The 18045-nt window shown below is 43.6% G+C and overlaps 1 protein-coding gene across 4 annotated transcripts in view; it reads right to left on the bottom strand.

The window, feature by feature from the left end:
• Positions 1-18045, bottom strand: part of nin (ninein) — a 28106-nt gene that overhangs the window by 4115 nt on the left and 5946 nt on the right. For 2 of the 4 annotated variants that reach the window (XM_023353243.1, XM_023353242.1), the window contains exons 3-27: positions 17561-17654; positions 16554-16726; positions 14565-14610; positions 14307-14482; positions 14049-14195; positions 12767-12925; positions 12529-12665; positions 12251-12391; positions 11397-11571; positions 11181-11291; positions 11003-11092; positions 10785-10920; positions 9856-9977; positions 8326-9362; positions 5149-7248; positions 4769-4867; positions 4385-4454; positions 4127-4294; positions 3929-4045; positions 3581-3694; positions 2943-3089; positions 2652-2831; positions 2401-2535; positions 2218-2319; positions 1141-1233 (exon numbers count right to left, since the gene is read on the bottom strand). In XM_023353243.1, the coding sequence (XP_023209011.1) occupies positions 1141-1233; positions 2218-2319; positions 2401-2535; positions 2652-2831; positions 2943-3089; positions 3581-3694; positions 3929-4045; positions 4127-4294; positions 4385-4454; positions 4769-4867; positions 5149-7248; positions 8326-9362; positions 9856-9977; positions 10785-10920; positions 11003-11092; positions 11181-11291; positions 11397-11571; positions 12251-12391; positions 12529-12665; positions 12767-12925; positions 14049-14195; positions 14307-14482; positions 14565-14610; positions 16554-16726; positions 17561-17654 (6069 nt within the window). The remainder of the gene's footprint in view (positions 1-1140; positions 1234-2217; positions 2320-2400; positions 2536-2651; positions 2832-2942; positions 3090-3580; positions 3695-3928; positions 4046-4126; positions 4295-4384; positions 4455-4768; positions 4868-5148; positions 7249-8325; positions 9363-9855; positions 9978-10784; positions 10921-11002; positions 11093-11180; positions 11292-11396; positions 11572-12250; positions 12392-12528; positions 12666-12766; positions 12926-14048; positions 14196-14306; positions 14483-14564; positions 14611-16553; positions 16727-17560; positions 17655-18045) is intronic. The other 2 variants (XM_023353244.1, XM_023353245.1) reach the window with 2 other exon arrangements.

Raw genomic sequence — 18045 nt, forward strand, 5'->3', positions numbered from 1 at the left:
GGAAACTTAAATAAGGACAGTGAGTTTTGTGACACATACAGTCTGAATGGACTCGACACCAAACCCAGAAAGTAAACACTACATGCGTGGCATGAGAAGAGACAGATGCTGGGACAGTGATGTGTGTGACGGCAGCAACAAATAAAAAAAATAATAATAATAAAAAAAAAGAACACAGAGAACCCAGCATTTAAGCTAAAAGAAAAAACGTACAATGGAAAAAGCCAAAACTGAACAGAAATCACTCAGCTCAGATGTTTGAAAAATTACACTTTTAGAAAATTATTGCGTTTTCAGCCATCTTTTAAAACGGATATATGTGACGTGTGGCAAAAGTATCCACACCCTTTGGGCTTATTCACATTTTTTTTTTCAAACTGCAATCGCAAACTTCAAAGTATTTCCTGGTTGTTGACTGCACTGATGAGTCTGAAATGTAAAAAAAAAAAAAGCAATGCAGACACACCGCGTCTGGTGGTGGAGGCAGCATCATGCTGTGGGGGCGCTTTTTCCAGGAAGCATCGTTACAAATGATAAGAAAATGGATGAGGGGAAACTTGTTAGAAGCTATAAAAGACTGGGAAGTAATTTATTGAGGAAAAACCTCCAAGGGGTTTGTGTGATTTTTTTATAAAACTGTTTTTTGTTTTTAAATACAAAGCTTCCAACAAAATTCTAGAAAAACTATCATCACCCTGGGCGACCTTTGCTCAGTCATTAAAACATTTCCAGAACATTTGGCGGCAATGTTAGTGTCTGTAATTTTTTTTTATAAAACATTAGCATAATTTTTAAGCAGCTGAAGTGAGCGACCTCAATGAATTGAACACAGCTTCGACTGTCACCGTATCCCATGACAACAGAGGAACAACAGTAAGACGCGGTGTACAGGTTCACCTTTGGCAGAGCAAGTTTACAAATAACCAGTGACAAAAAGTAAAAACAGAGAGATAGAAAATGAAAGAGGATGAAAGTAATGCATTATTTACTGAACAACGATGCGGTGGTGCTAAACCGTCTAGTTTAGTTAGCTCTACATTTGCTGCAAAGTAGATGGAAGCAGAAGGTCTTCATGTTTTTGTTACCGCAGCGTATAATCAAGACTTTTGGACATGATTCTAAGTTTTAATTTTGCTTTACCTGCATGTTGTTTGGGTCGTCACCACGCTGCTGTCCCCTCGGCCCCCTCTGAGGCGATGGAGGAAGATGTCCGCCGTACTGCGCGTGAAACGACTGAAAGCAAAAAAGAATAATATAGTAGAGTAACTCCTAAAACCAAGAAGAAAACATTTATGAAAGTATTTTCAAAGAAAGAAATCCTGAACAATCTGCATGTACAAACTTTTCAAGCATTGTACAAAGGGTTGAAGATTTTGTTTTTGGGAAATCTGGATTTGCTTTTCACCAACGCGCTCCTGGGTTTCCATAGTTCAGAGTGACGTCAGCACGCCCAGGGCCGCCATTTTGTTTGACAAGCAAGTTTTACTCTTATTTATTTGGACTTTTAGGTTAACTCTACGGAAGAATATTAAGGCCAGGATGAGATTTTCTTTTACATTACCAGGCTAAAGTCATAATATTTCAAGAAAAAAGTCATAAAATTACCAGTAGTAATTTTAATCGTAATTTTTTTAAGAAGGCTAACACAAAAAATAAAATAAATTATAATGAGGAATATTGAGAATCTTGTGAAGTTATACTTTGGTATAAGTTTTACACATAATGCTTAATAGAAATGCCATAAAAAAACAAAATCTTCTAACACATCAGGATGACATTATTATCAGTAGCAGGACTTTGAAACAAATGTGTATTTTGACGAAATATTTACACAAACTGAGCTGGTCATGTCAGATCCTGATAACGAAGTTTTTTCCTTATTAAAACATTTTTCTTATAATTTTTAGATGGTTTTTTCTGGTAAAATTGCAACTTTTCCACTTAATATTTATGACTACATTCTCCCAATTAAACAAACCAACTCCCTAATACTCCGTTGTACAACTCACATAAGGGATGAATGAAACAAAAGTCACTTTTTGAAAATATTTTCTGGTATTTTCTTGGAAAAAGGAAAGCGAGCAAAAAAAAAAAAAAATAAAAACAAAGATTAAAATCGGAAAACAGAAGTGGTATGAAAAAAATTGGAGGGTTTATTTTAAGTCCTAATTATACATTTCAAGGACAAAACTCCTAAGTGTGCAGTTAAAAGTTTACCTCCATCATGTGTGTTGACATTCGAGCCATCTGTGTCTTGAGTGACTCGTTTTCTTGCAGAAGACTGTCCAGGTCTGCGTGGCTTTGCTCAGCGTCGCAGCCCTGAAACATATTTAATGGACATCAGGAAACTGCTGCTTTATCAGAATGCTTTATGAGCAGAGAAAGGAGTCGGATTTTCACCCGTGGCAGCTCGGCTTTTGCTTCCAGCTGCTGTTTCAGGAAGACGTTCTCCTGTTCCAAGGCCTTCAGGAAGGAGGAATGGCTCTGCTGTTTCTGTTTGCTCAGCGAGAGGATCGTGGCGTCAAGCTGTCGGATCTAAAAGGCACAAGCTCAGAAATTTAAACACCATGAAGATCTATCTATCCAGATTTTTTTGCATGTTTTTTTTTCTTTTTACATTAAACTCTCGTTATTTGTTGGTGTGAGCTAACCTTCTCTCTGGACTGGACGAGGTCGCTGCCGATGCTGTGGACTTCAGCTTTAAGCTTCTCGTTTTCTTGCCTCAGCAGCTGCTGTTCCTTCTCCATCATCCAGGAAAGATCTTCTCTGTTCAGCTTCCTGCTCTGACTCTGCAGGCCGCTGGAGTGCAGGGCCATCTCCAAAATTTGGTTCTGACATTAAAAGAGCAGAAAAAATAAATAAAATCACACTTTTGCACTTCTGTTTATTGCCAAACATTCTAAAAAAAACCCCACAAAAAACCCCAGAAAACAAAGTCTCACCTTCTCGTTTGCATTCTGCAGTTGTTTGTGCAGCACTGCGACCTCGTGCTTCAGGGAATCCCTCTCCTGCTGCAGAACGCGGAGGTCTGACTTGAGGCGGGCGCTCTGCCGGTTTACCACCTTGAAGCTCTCATCTGCAGATATCAGCTGGAGGGAGAAGGGGTGGGAGAAAGACAAGTTTCAAGATTCATTTTCCAACTCAAAACTCTTAGACGTCTTCATGTAGACACAATACTTTCTGTTAAGTGATTTAAACTTGGTGAAATGTGGCTTATTTTTAATCTAAAGTTGTAGCTAAACCTACTTAAACTTCAAAACTGAGTTTATTCATCAAGTAAATAATTCACTGCAAAAAGAAAATCTTATCAGGGAAATAATCTGCCAGTGGAACAAGATATTTTAGCTTATAAAAAGGGAAAAATATCTTGTTCCACTGGCAGATTACTTACCTAATAACTAGCATTTTTTCATCAGTATTAAGGGATTATTGACTTAAAACAAACTCCCATTTCCTACTGAAAAGTTACTAGTAAGTTAGTTTTGTCTTATTCAAGTGTACCAAGATGTTTGCACTAGAAACTAGACCAAATATACTTGGATTTTGTGTTTTTTCAGTGTTGAGGATGTTTGATTCTAACCTGGTCTTGAGCTTTAGCTAGCTGGCTGCGCAGACCGGCACTCTCCTTATCCACCGTCCTGCACTCCTCTACCAGACTGCTGAGCTGACTCTCCATCGATTCCACGTGGAAGGCCTGATATGAAAAAAAAAGGTTCCCCTGAATGTTCTTTCAAAACTTTTAAGAACATTTAGAGAATACACATATGAGTGCAGCAACAGTTTGTCATTTTACAACAAAGACAAGTCGTCGTACAGCGGGAGGAAACGGTTTCCATGCCATTCTACACATAAGGATCTGAAAAGTGTGGCGTGCGTTTGTATTCAGCCCGTTCCCAACGAACCGGCTGGCTCACGTTAAGCCGCTCACCTTCTCCCTGAGGTCAGAGAGCTGCTGTGAGAGCTGGCCATTTCTCTCCTCCAGCTGTGCGGACTCCATCAGAGCTTTGTCAAACTCTGCCTCCAGAGCAGACACACAAGCTGCCATCTAGCACAAAACAACCACCAATCAACTACCAGCTACCACCAGGCTCAACAGCAGGACGGGAGCGGGGTCCGTGTTGCCGACCTTGGTTTTCTCCTCGGAGTGGAGGGCCTCCCTCATCTCGTTTTCCTTCATCTGCTCCGCCAGCTGCTCTCGCAGGCTCTCGATGTCGGCGACGCTTTGGGCGTTTTTCTCCACCAGGAAGCCGTTGTCGTCCTCCAGCTGCTGGCTCTGCGAATGCAAATCTGAAATCTGGAGAAAAGTCAAACCCTTAAAATCCATTACCAGCAACGGCTCTTGACGACAGACTCTCTTTCGTTGTTCAGAAACGCACTCTGTTACCTGTTTATTGAAACTGTCAGCTGCTTGTTGAGCTGCGAGCTTCTCTTTTTCCAAATGCTCCAAGGTTTGTCTGCAAAGGGAGAAATGAGAGTTCAGGCAAAAAAATAAAAAATAAAAGCAGGAAAGTGATGAGCTGCAGGTTTTATTTCCCGTCACAAGAGGAGGACCTCCAGGCTCCACAGTAAAATTCTGGGGCTGTGAATGCTGAGCCGCACGGTCACAGCCATGCAGCTGCCATAAAAAAGAAGCACTAAATAGATTTTCATGATTTTTATCGTTACTGCAACAGTACCACAAAATATTGTGATCAAATTCTAAGACCCCACGACCCACCACTAATGGGACTGGTTGTTTTTTTAAAAATATTTTATTAAAGAGGCTCACATCAACTCATCCTTGGCCTCCTTTAAGTCTCCTTCCTTCAGAGCGGCGATGTTTTTTTGTAGACAGACGTTTTCCTCTGCAAGACGAGTAGCTTTGTATCTAAAGGAAGATGGACTTCATTAGAAACTCATTTTACAAGATATTAAATCAAAGTAAGCTTAGTGTTGAACACATACGGCGAATTCAAATACTCAGGATGGGGTTTTACGAGGACGAAAGCAGCTTAGCTCAAGTAATCTCGGGCTTCCCAGGCAGGGGAAGCGGCTCTACGTTCTGACTGGGGGGGGGGGAAGACATGGAGAGTGGATCTAACATCAGAACCACCAGTGGGACGGGGAAGCAGACGCCACTCAGGATCCTAGTTTTTCCCCCCACTTTACCTATGAGCTCGAGTGGTTTCACTTATTATCTGCGACTCGTCCTGCAGCTCTGCGATGGTCCTGCGCAGTTCGCTGTTCTGCTCTTCAAACTCCCTGCAGCATTCCTCGACGCCAAACCCCACCCGGGATTTCTCCTCCGGCTGCAGAGGAGGCTCATCCGAGCGTCCCTCCGCCGGCTTGGCGTCCGAGTCCGAAAGCCCGTCCTCCTGCCGCTCCAATTCGCTCAACAGGTGAAAGAGCTCGCCGTTCTCCGACCTCATCCTGCCGATCTCGTCCACCAGCGAGGCGCGCCGGTCGCCGAACTCGCGGAAAACGTCCAGCCTGCTCTCCAGGCTCCAGACCCGCTTCTCCAGTGCGTCGTTTTGGTCTTTCAGCTTGGCGTTTTCGCACGCGCAGTCCTCGTACCGGATCTGGAGGTCGGCCATTCTCAGGCTCTTCGCCTGCAGCTCCTTCACGTGCTCCATCAGCAGGAGTGCTTGCATTTTGAGCTTGTAGTTTTCCTCCAGAGCCCGGCGGCTGCTCTTCAACTTTTCGTTGTGGCGCGCCAACAGACTCTCTAGTATTTCTGATTTCTGCTGAAGCAGGGCGATTTTCTCATGCAGCAGAACGTTCTCCTCTGTGGAGGTGTCGTACAAGTCCTGTAAGTTCAGAGCAGGGCTCTCCTGGTTCTTGCAGCCAAACACTCCAACGGTTTCCACGCCGTCGCGTGCGGATTTGTCCTGGTTTTCACCCCCTTCCTGTTGGCTGTGAGAGCCATCTGATAAACAATCAACCTCAGCTGGATCACCTGCCGCCTCCCACAGCATTAAACCCACAACCTCAGTCTCATGATGCTGCTGATCTCCGTGCAGACAGCTTCCGCCGTCCTCTTGCGGTTCGGTCTCTTGGTTGGGCGATTCAGCAGCTGCTTTATTTTTGTCAGCAAATGCTTGAAGCGGGGAGACGTCCTCGCCCTGACTCTCGTGGGAAACCGGTTGGCATTTGTTTTTTACATATAAATAATTGTGTTTCTGTTCAGGAGAATCAACAACTTTGTCATCACTGAAAGCGCAACAGTTTTCCTGGTTTTCTTTCGCTCCGTCTTGGCCGTCCTGCTCGTGCGTTTGGTCCTCAATGGTGGCAAAATCGCCATCGTCAAGTTCCTGATCAGCATTTATGCATCTCTCTAATACACCTTCGTCCTGATCGGACTGAGCCTGACATGATTCGTAGTCTTGATTTATTATAAGTACATTTATACCTTTGGATTCCTCTTTGTTTGTACTGGATACAACCTGTAGCTCCTCCAGTTTGCTTTTAAGAACATCTCTTTCCGCTCTGAGCGCCTCGACTTCCCGAGCGTCTCTCAACTTTTCCTCTAGAACCACCAGATTCTCCAGGATCTCCTTCCGCTCCAGCTCAAAGTCCAGTGCCGCCTGCTTGAGAAGCGTCTCCAGCTCTTCGACTTTCACCTGCAATGCGTCGCGCTCGGTTACCAGCTGCATCCTCTCCGCCACCAGCCTCTCCGCACCGGAAAGCGCCTCATCGTGTTTTGCCTGCAGCTCCGAGTTGCTGCCGAGAAGCTCGGCCCTGTCCTGCTTGAAGTCTTCCACTGTTTGATTGAGCAGCAGTTCCGCCTGAAGGACTCTGTCCTCGGACTGGGCCAGCAGCTGGCGTTTCTCCTGGAGCCGGCCGTGCAGGTCGTTCAGCTGCATGCTGAGCTCAATTTCCTTCCTCTGGGCCCCGCTCAGAGCGTCCTCCAGTTCGTTACGGAGTCGCTCGTTCTCCGTTCTTAGTGCTTCCGTTTCTTCGCCGTGGACATTCTCAAGCTCTCGTCGCTCGTTTTCCCGCTCCCGATCGAGTCGCTGTCGTTCCTCAGCCGCGGTCTCCTCCGCTGCTTTCCTTTGTTCTTCTGCGCCCTCGAGGACTTTCTGCATTTCTGCTTCCCAGCGCAGCTTTTGCGCGGCGTGGCTTTCAGAGAGGGTCGTCAGCTCGCTTTGGTAGTGCTGCTCGAGTTTGAGGAGTTGGGCCTGAAAGCGCTCCGCCGCGGATTCCTGATCGCAGGAGAATCGATCTTCTGCTTCTCTGATTCTCTGGGTGAAGCTGATCTCAACTTCCTTCCTGTACATGGTCATTCAATGTTTGTTACAGTAGCAGATTAAGACATTTGTCTGCTTTGTTTTTATTTCTGGATAACAAAAAAAAACATTTTAAAGACATTTGGATGTATATGTTTGAACACCCAATACTAGAAATGCACCGATACAATATTGATATCTGTATCATCCCGATATCGAAAAAGATTCTAGATTGGGTATTATAACAATGTGCCCATCCATAAGGGCAGATCTACTCAATCTAATTCTATGTTTTGTGCTCTGAGCATTTTTTATTATTTATCTTACATTATATTTAGAGTTTCTGAACTATCTGAAAGAAGATTTGTGTTGCAGTTTATTCTTTCTTTTTTTTTTTACATGCATAACCAACCTACTGTCTTTGTTAGTTTCTTCATTATTTATCTTACATTGGCTGTAAAATAAAAGAAATTGTTCAGTCCAATTACTTATTTTATAACAAGACATTTTCCTCATGTTGTGAGTAAAAGAATCTGCCAGCGGAACTAACACTTTTTCCATCAACACTAAGGAATTATTGAAAAGATATTTCTAGATGAAAAGGTTGAAGTAGTTTTGTTTTATTTAAAGTGTACTACGATGTTTGCCGTAGAAGCTAGACCAAAAACACTTGGTAAGATTTGTGTGTTTTGCAGGGCAGATGTTGATATTCACAGAACTTTTCCATCCAATTTGACTGAGCCTGAATTACTTTACTAAAAGAATAGTAGAAAATAATAAATACCTCAAACGATCGGTTTTATAAAGTACTGACCCAGAGGGGAAAACAGGTCATTTGTGGATCACTTTTTAGTTCTTAGACTTAGACTGACTTTATTGTCATTTTGCATGCACAGGGTGTATACAGAACGAAATTTCGTAACTGGTGGGGCGTGCTAACCCCCTGCGCCACCAGAGTACCCCCCTAGTTCGTCCATCTCATGGAATCCAGTTGAACTACATTAGCATCTATGGTTGAAAAGTTACAAAGATGTTTAAAAACTTTTACAAGCTACAGTCCAAACTTCTCTGTTGATTTTTAAAACCTCCCAGTTTTAAAACTTTAACCATCAGGTCTCACCTTTCTTTGGCGATGTCCTCTCTCAGTCGGTCCAGCGCTGCGCTGAGTGCGACTCTCTCCTCGGCATGCTTGTTGCTCAGCTCCCTCAGGGCCTCTCCGTGTCTCTCCTCCAGCCGCTCCCTCTCCTCCGCCATCAGCTTCTCCACCTCTCTCTCAGCCTCGAGCTTCTCTCTCTCCTCCTTCAGCCTCTCCTGGATCATCCCTTCGTAGTCCTCTTCCAGCTGCAGCTTCTCCCTCTCCCAGTCTTCCTTTAGCCGTTTCTCCCTTTGCTGGAGCTGCTCCTGCAGCTGCAGCCTCTCCTTTTCGAGCAGCGCCCGTTCGCTCGCCCAGCTCTCCCGCAGCTGGTTCTCCTTCTCTTCTTGCTCCCTGACCAGTCGCAGCATCTCCTCCTCCAGCAGCAGCTGCAGAGTCTTGTTGTTCTGCTCGTCCTGCTGCGCTCTCTCCTCCTGCCACTGCTCCATTAACGTCTCCACCGTTTCACTTTGCTCCTTCTCAAACAGCAGCTTCACCTCCTCTAGCTGGACTTGAAGTTTGTTCTGGTGGCTTTCCTCCAGGACTCTCTTTTCCCTTTCCCAGTCGTCCAGCAACCTCTGCTCCGACTCGTCCTTTTGCCGCTGCAGTCGTGTTTGCTCCTCCGTTAACTTGCTAACCTCCGCGGCGTGTTGGTTCTTCAGCTCCTCCATCTTGGCCAGGAGGTTTTCGTCCATCTCTGCCTGCCGGCTCTCCAGTGAGTTCAGCTGGTCCTCCAGGTCAGCGATCTGAGCGTGAGCTTCCAGGAGTTGCTGTCTGAGGTTTGTGGCTTCGTCTTCCTGCTGGTTCTGGAGCTCCTCTGTCTCAGCGGCCAGCTTGTGCTCCAGACGGGTCCGGTCCTGCTCCGCCTGCTGGAGCTGGTTCTGAAGCTGCTCTGCGTGGCTCTGAGCTCCGGCCAGCTGCTCCCTCAGACCCCGGGCCTCCTCCTGGTGCTGGAGGATCAGGGCAGCTTTCTGGTCCTTGTGGGTCGCCTTCTGCTCTTCCACAGTCCTTTCAAATTCAGTGATCTGAACAAAGAAAAAAAGGGATTTTTGCATATTTTATGAAATAATTCCACACTTTTCCACTCTTAAAATTCCTTTTACTCCATATTTCAAAGCCTTTTAATTTCTTTATTTGGGATTATGATGGAATATTTAAAGTACAAAAATCCCTAAAGTTCACCATGTCTGCCGAGCTTCATTAAAGAAACTTCTTAAACTTATTTGAATAAGAAACAGAACCTGGCGGCACTGTTTAATAGTGGAATGCATGTACAATTGGACTGAATTGTTTTCTTGAAGTGTCGTAAAATTGTGTGTTGTACATTCATGCAATATAAATGCGTTGAATTCAATGGAAAAAAAAGTCAGAATACAGGCAATTTTTTCACTTGCAATCCAGAATTTAAAAAAACAAAACAACAACATTAAATTACATAATTTTCCAGACTCTAAAGCTTTCAGTCTTCACCCCAGCTGAAAACGGCATGAGCAGAAGCCTGCATAATGGATGCCAAACCTTGCTTTGAAGTTGGTTTTGTAAGTGCTCCGTTTCCTGGAGGTGCTGCTCCTTCAGCTGCTCCAGCATCATCTCAGCTTCCAGGCTCATGCTGAAAGGCTGGACCTCATCTGGACCGATACCTGCAGACGGTCACATGATCGGCTGGTCTCAGTATCACGGAGTTGGCTCAACGACAGGCAACGTGTCCAGCCGGGGGGTGGGCATTTATCCCATCGTTTATCATTTATCGTGAAAATTTTTGTTTTATTGTTGTCTCGATAAATTTCAATTAGCGACACTGAAAAAAAAAAAAACCTCCCAAAACCGACAGTATTATTGCAAATTTGACTTCTGCCATTTGTTTCACAATAGCGTAGATAGATGATAAATTTGAAAACAAAATTAAATCAGTCGCTGTGTGCAGTTTGGTAAAATATGTCCCTTCTGTAAGTAAGTGGAGTTCTGAAGGAGCTTAGTTCAAAATGGGAATATTTTTCAAGAACAGCATTTTGTGTTTGCGATGCTATGAATGCGGCGCCACGCCGTCACAGCCAAACAATTACCCAAAAAATAAGTAATAAATAGTTTTTTAATCATAATTTATCACTACCACAATAGTACTACAAAATAGCGTGGTAAAATTCTAGTTTCATATTGCCCACCCCCATGCTCAGTATATGCTGTTTAACAAATGAAGCAGGTAAACCATGAATAAATCTGCTTCAACAATCAAAGCAGTGGAAATGATAAAAACTGTCATTTAATGCAGTAAATTACCTACTGCATTGTTACAGCAACGCTCAGGTTTAGTTTTTTTTTACGATGTATGAATGCTTGAAAATTACCCAACTGCATTCCTGCTTTAAACATCATGCATGTTCGTGATACAAACATGGCAAAGTCTGCGTTTAGCGCCAGAGGATGAGTTTTTTCCCCCCCATGACTACCTGGGTCGGACTCGGTGCCGGGGCTTTTGCTGTCCAGCTCCTCGGACAGAGGTTTACCGCCAGACTCGTGAGCTCGGCCTAGACTGTGAAACCCCCGCAGCTCCGACTGCAGCTCGTCGATACGGTCCTGCAGCCCCTGCCGCGTGAGCAGAAAGGAGTTAAATGAAGATGATGCACTGAAGATAAATTAAACGGGACAACAAGCACGAGGCGCTTACCCTGCACTGTGCTTCGTAACCGCAGCGCAGCTGTTTGATTCGCTCCTCCTGAAGAAAGAAGTCGGCGCTGCCAGGGTCCAGGTCTCCAAACTAGAACAACATCCCACATATTTTATGCGTGGAGATATACTCTGTAGCTTTGAGGTGTCATAACAGGAAAACAAGAATGACTTTGCACCTTGTCTTTCATGATGTTCTCCAAATTTGCCTGCAGTTTGGTTATTTGGCTTTGTGCTTCTGTTAGCTTTTCGGTGCTGTCGAGCAATTCCGTCTCAAGTCGCCTGTTCTCCTGAAAACACACAACAGTTTAAGTTTTTTTTGTGTGTGTGTGTTCTAAATTCTTGGATAAATGTAAAATAAAAACCGACAAGGTGACTCGACAGCCTTTTGGCACCTTGACTGAGATGGAGAGGTGATCTCTGAGTAACGATTCCTCCTCCCGGATCTTCTGGATCTCCGCCTCCAGTTCTTCGCGCTGCAGGCCCACCTGCTGCTGCATCTGGTCCATCTCCTTCGTCAGCTCCGACCGGACGGCCGTCAGCTTCTCCTTGTAGTCCTGCTCAAGCTTCCTGCCCACATCAATACAAAGGGTAAATGGACATTTAGGACAGAAAAAGAAACAAGTTTCCATGTGATAAAGCCCACAAAACAGTACGATAAAGAGTCATTTCTGAGAGAAAGCCAACTGGGTGCTTCAAACTTTCATGGAAAGTCAATTTGAAGGAACAAACACACCAGAAGAATTAATTTCCTGTGCCACAGGAATTACCATAAAAGCTGGACTTTGTTTCATTTCATTTATCTTGGGATGTTTGTACGACTAAATTTGAGCTCATTTAGACACTTTTCCAGCCTCGCACAACTCTGCTTCAAATAAAGAACTTTACAAGTCAATGTTACTTTTATGGAGAGTTATAAAAACAAGTGAAACTGAGATGTTAAATGTGAAGCGGTTGATCATTCTGGTTGCACCTAAATGAAAAAAAAAAAGAAGACGTTAGGCACGCCAGTGCAAAAGTCAACAGCTACAAATCAAACATCTGTCTCAAAGAAACCCAAAAACCAAAGAACACACAATGAAAGAGGAGATGCACTTTGCTAACTACACTTTAATACATAGTTTGCAAAATCTTTCAGGTCTAAAATTATGATTACATCCAAGATGTTTGCAGATGTTACGGATACCCTGCTTTCTAAAATCTACAGTGTTTAAATCAGAAAAAAAGAAAAGCAGAGGTGATAACTGACCTGAGGTTGAGGTTGTTCATGTGCTCTATTGCGGAGTGATGCTCGTCCACTTCTGTGGCAAGCTGAGTCTTCTGCTTCTCCGTTTTTTCCAGATCAGACTGGATTTTTTTCTTCTCTCCGATTTCTCTGTCGACTTGCTCTCTGAGAGGAACCACACAGGTTTGGGTCACCAGAACAAAATAAAATCCATTATGGTGTAGTTTTGATGGCTTCATTTGATTTCAACTGGATTATCAGGATGGTCTCAAAGATGTGAATGAGCAGCTGCTCTTACTCACAGGAGGTATCTGATCTCAGCTTTGAAGCTCGCTAGCGCTGCTTGGTGAACATGATTCTTGGTGCTGAGCAGCTCGTTTTCGAGGGCCACGGTGAGTTCGCCGAGACTCAGTTTTCCTTCTAGATTGAAATTCAAAGCCTGAGGGAAAAAAAAAATATATATATACATATAGTTTTACACAATTGTACTTTTTTTTCTTGGTTCAGAAAGATGGCCCGAGTCGAACTACAGCGTGGCACCTGCAGGATCTCGGCGCTGTTTTCTATCCCCTCCTCTATCCAGGCGTCCAGGACGTATTCGGCCGGGGTGAAACCGCTCCCGTCGTCGAGCGTCGAGAACAGACGCATGCCGATGGTGCTGGTCAGAGCCGAGATCCTTCGGCCGCCCTCGTCGAACGGCTGCAACCGAAACCAAATCATATCTTAGACCTACAAACACTACAGAGATCAAACTTATAGCTTTTTAAAAAAAACAACAACAAAAAAAAACAATAAAAAAACAATGGAGGCTTCTGTTTTACTATTTGTCACATTTGGTGGAAGCTTTCAGAGTATTCCATTTGGATTTGTGTGACAAAGCAACACAAACCAATCCATTTGTGGGTAATTTAGCCTCATTGGAGCCATTCTGTACAGAACTTCAAGGTCTGTTGCATAACATTAGCGTCACAAAAGCCAAACATGCCACACAAGTCATGCAAAATGTTACATTAAGCAGAAAACTAACATTGCACATGATGCTGAACAAAACATCCAACTGATACAACTGTGGTTGCATGTATCGGGGGTATTCAATGTACACTTTATGCAGCCTGTTACAAATATAGAGTGTTTATGTTGATGCAGAAGGACATTAAAAAACTTTGTTTTTTAGAATGAGATTTCCACTGAATCATGGGCTTTCAAAAACGAATGTAAAAGTAAGACACAAAGGACTCCGCTTTAATAAACCTGCTTGTTTTTAAATAGAACAAACATCCAGCAGCTCACGTGGCTGCACTCATTACTAAAAGTGGGTTAAATATAGCAAGCTTTTTGTGACCCATGTCCTGCTCCTGAGAATAAAAGACAAAACTCTGGAAAACAACCCAAATACTAGAGAAAATTGTATACAGTTCTTTTAAAAGGGAACATTTTTTTACATAGGGATTTTTTTTTATTCTGAATAATCTATTTCTTTAAAATACTACATGTCAAGTTCATAGTTGAGCAAATGAATCAATTCATTTTTTGTATTTTTATTTAATAGAGAAGGTTAAATAAAACTGACATTACCAGGCTCTTTTCAACTTCACCGTATTGACCAAGCAAAAAACGGTTAAATAGTCTTTTGCTTGAGGGTTTAATACACAGGCACACCACATATTTTTTTGAGTTTTATTAGAAATACATTTGAGGACTTGCATAATTTTCCTTAGGCGCTACAATTCTGCAACAGTTTGTGTTTGTGTAATCCCTTAAAATACATCAAGATTTGTGAAAAAGTTCAATATGTACCAACACTTCTGGTCGGTGAACCAACCTGAGTAGAGTGATGTCGTTTAAGTTGCCTATAGGGAGTGGAGGCGGAGGGTGAGAGCGGTTTGTGGTGGTTCACGGCCCTGGAGACGAACTCTCGGACATTCATCACTCCGTCGTCAGTGACACTGAGCAGAGCGTCACTGTTGGCCTAAAAAAAAAAACAACATCAGTTGTTTAAAACTAAGTTTAAGGTATGTTAAAACGAAATTTCTTTGTAAAGTTGAAGGATTAGCATTCAGCTCTTCGGTTTCTGTCACACCTCTAGACCCAAATGTTCACACAAGGCCAGCAGTTCAGAGTGAGCGGCACTTCCGTCCCACGCCATCGCCAGCTCCTCGCAAGCGTCACGCAGTCGCTCTTCCAAGCGGGCCGACAGAGGGACGACGGACCCCCGGGGCGTGCTCGGCTCGTCGGGGTTCCACAGATGCATTTGACCTGCGCAACAAAGCCACAGTCAGTCCTCACCAAGCACCATCACTGTGTGGGGAACTTTCTGAAATGACTGACTCGGGCATACCTTCCGCCTCGTACTCCTCTGTGCTGCCTTCAAGGGCATTCCAGCGCTGCCGGAGGAAATTAAAACACAAAAATCTGGGTTTCTAAAAGTTTCACCAATTAAAATGTAATACTTTTAACACCATTATGAACTGAATTCAAGACCTACATCGCCACAGAAATGTGCTAATTTTCCCCAACCAACTGGCGATGAAATTGCACTTATCCGGAATAAAGAAAAAAGAAACGCTAGCTAGCCACCCAGGGTATGTTAGCATCGAGTCTAAGTGTGGCTGAAATTTTGCCTGACAGAAAAGTCCGCGACAAAAAAATAAATACATGGAATATATGAGATTAAACAATTCTGTCAAGACAAAAGACCAAATTACAGGCCAAATTAAATCTAAGACATTTTAAGGCCTTAATTTTAGATAAACTTTTAAGACCAAGTTTATTTTTTGGTAAACTACATGACGGGGGAAAAAGGAAACAAAACAAAATACTATTTTACAAACAAATAATTTACCAAAAAGAAATAAAATGAATAGGCTGAAGTCATGGCTTATACTTGCCTACCCCATTCATAGACTTCAGTAATGAAAGATGTCTACTGCTCGTCAGGGAGACATGATGGACGCTACATAGACATGATAATATAAGACTTTTTAATGATGCGCGGACACCCTGAAAACTCCACTGTAAGAACAAGTGCTGGAAATATTGATGGTATTACATGTTATAAAATTATCAATGACAAAAGCTATTGTCTGGGTCCCTATATGAAGTGGGACATCAAAAACAAAGGCAAATCAAATTAATCTTCACATATTTGCCGTCGTCACTCGCAACTGATTTCACACAAAGTCTTCTGCTTTCAAGAACTATTAAAAAGGGAGTTTGGCCAGGTGTGACCTCCTGAGCTGAAATCTACTCCCAGAGTCGCCCTCTATTGTTTGGGAAGCCGTCACAGCGGGAACAGAGAGCAGATGGGATTCTGCCAGTGGCATTTTGATACATGGAGTGGAGGCATCCATGAGGGTGGGGGTCGCTGGAGCTCATTGTTCCTCCACCCTCCTCCATCCACAGCACCAGGTCTGCAATCTCTGTGGCACAGCCCCCCCGTGACCCACACCCATCTGCTGACCCACAGCGGCAGACATTATCAATTGTTGGAGCCTTGAGTAGTTAATACCACGACACACTTCAGTTCAGCGTCTCAGAGTGCGTTTGTCTACAGGCATCAGGGGCGGAGTCAACACAGGATGTTATGGGAATATGTAGATTAGAATTATATACCATTCCTGACATTTTAAATCAAAACTTTTACTTAATTTGGTTTAATTTTCCACATGTTGGACAATACATAAGTTGGGTTCTGACTGGGAAGAAGCCAAACAAAGAATCAACTTTAGGAACTTTTTATCTAGTGGGAGATGATGTTGTACTTTGCAATTTTAGCTTCAACAAAACATCTTTATCTCTCGTCCTCTGGCACAGAAATCAGACTTATTCAGATTAAAGATGGAGTAGACCCCTCAAAGCATCCATGTCCCCTGAGGAATAATCAACGAACAACAGATAGATTCAACCTAAACATGCTAGCTCACGTCAAAGCACAAAACTTACAAGGGCTATCCTTAAAGACCCAAGACTCTCAGCATGCAGAGTTGACACAAAACTCAATGCGGCCAGCGGCGGGTCATAAAAAAATGCAGCCAACACCGGTTACGTGTTGATAATCCAAGGCTTTTGAAGCAGCAATTATGTCAACGTTATTTACAGAGAGTACAGACTGCTTACGCAATCAGTGTCTTGTGAATCCTGCGCCGGAGCGTCTCCCTCGCATTTTAAAAGACCCACTCTGAACGATGCTAAGCTGATTAGCTAAGAATACTGCCTCAACGCCTGGCAGAGGCTGCTGTGTACCGCAGTACAGGCAAGGACAGGACAGGAGGCGATAAGAAAGGCATCCAAATATGTTCGGAGGGATGGTGGAGCCTTAGCTATTTACCTCACGCTTCCTGGGAACAGCCGAGTCATAGTTGTCCTCCAAATCGTCCTCGTTGGCTGGGTTAATGTTAGTGACCTCAGACAAGTCTGAAACGGGCTCCAGGAACTCTGGCGTGGAGCGGCGGCCGTAACGTTTGCTGCCCTTCACAAACTTTGGTTGGATTTCAGGAGACTCTGTGGTGACAACGCGACAAGAAAAGTAGTAATTTATAGCACAGTTTTCTGTTTTTTTTTTTTTACAAAAAAATTAAATAAAAAACAGATATGATGAAAGTACAGATGTGCTGTATATTCTTTGATAAAAGTGGTCGCTTGTTTATAGGGAGAAAATGTTAGAAATTCCTAGTTATGGCGCATTTAATGAATAGGAAAAGAATATTTCTTTGTATTTGACCTTCGAATCTGAGGTGTTTAAGAGAGAACTGTTTATTTATTGCCACTTCCTCAGGTTAAATGCAAACAAAAATGCTAAAAATAATCCCTGTGACTAATATTTACCCAAGGCCTTCAGTGGCCACTTCTCTAAAGCTGCCAACTTCTGCAAAAGCAGAAACCAAATAATGCTTTTACAGCAAGATGTTCCCATTCTCTCAGCGACGCTTGCGTCGCATTACAGGTCAACAGGCGCATTATTTCCAGGAAATTCACCGGAATCGCAAATATTAGTCTCTCTACTGAGACGTGACAATTGACAGGCCTGTATTTACTCTAGCAGTTCAAGACGGGATTGTCAATATTACTCATCAAAACATAAAAATTTATCCTAGACTGAGACAGTTGACACAAAGCGAGACGATGTGGACCTGAAATCATTTTTGCATCACGTACGGTGATGCCTCGCGAGGCAGAAGTCGAGCCAAGACGCGCAAACACGACAGTCAGCTAGCCGACTGGAGATGTGCAGCTGCGTCAGCATAAGGGCCGCTCCGCCTCACCAGTCGCCTTCTCCACGTTTAGAGTCTTTGAGTTCAATATTTAACTTGAGGCTGTTCTAAATAAAGACGTTACCTGGCTTTGGCAAGGGTTCCTGTTCGGCTTGAGGAGGCTCAATGGTCGAAGACAAAACCAGGATAAGAGCGTGCTTGAACTGGTCAAAGTTGACCTGAAAATAAGGATCAAATATGTGAAACACAAGGCATTTTTAACCCCATAGAGTCAGAATTTGATTCAGTGAACCCCCAGACACGATGGGAGCAAACTGTGAGGACGACGGCGATCGCCTTCAGAAAATGTACTCCCAGAAATCAGGTTGTGTTGTGCCTAAATTTTTCTATGCAAACTTCCCACTAAACTGCACCGCATAAGCTTGTTTCTTTTTTTTTTGCTTTGTCAGAACAGAAACGCTGCTTGCAGTCTGATCTCACACTAAAATTAGACGGTGCAGGCAGTACTGCATGTGCCTGAATGGTGGGGCTAACTTATCGGCAGTGAAGGCAGCAGGTGATGCGGCATTTATGCATCGATGAGACGAACTTGGCTCGCAAAACATTCCT

The sequence above is a fragment of the Xiphophorus maculatus genome, chromosome 19, assembly GCF_002775205.1.
Source record: "Xiphophorus maculatus strain JP 163 A chromosome 19, X_maculatus-5.0-male, whole genome shotgun sequence".
NCBI classification, from domain to species: domain Eukaryota; kingdom Metazoa; phylum Chordata; class Actinopteri; order Cyprinodontiformes; family Poeciliidae; genus Xiphophorus; species Xiphophorus maculatus.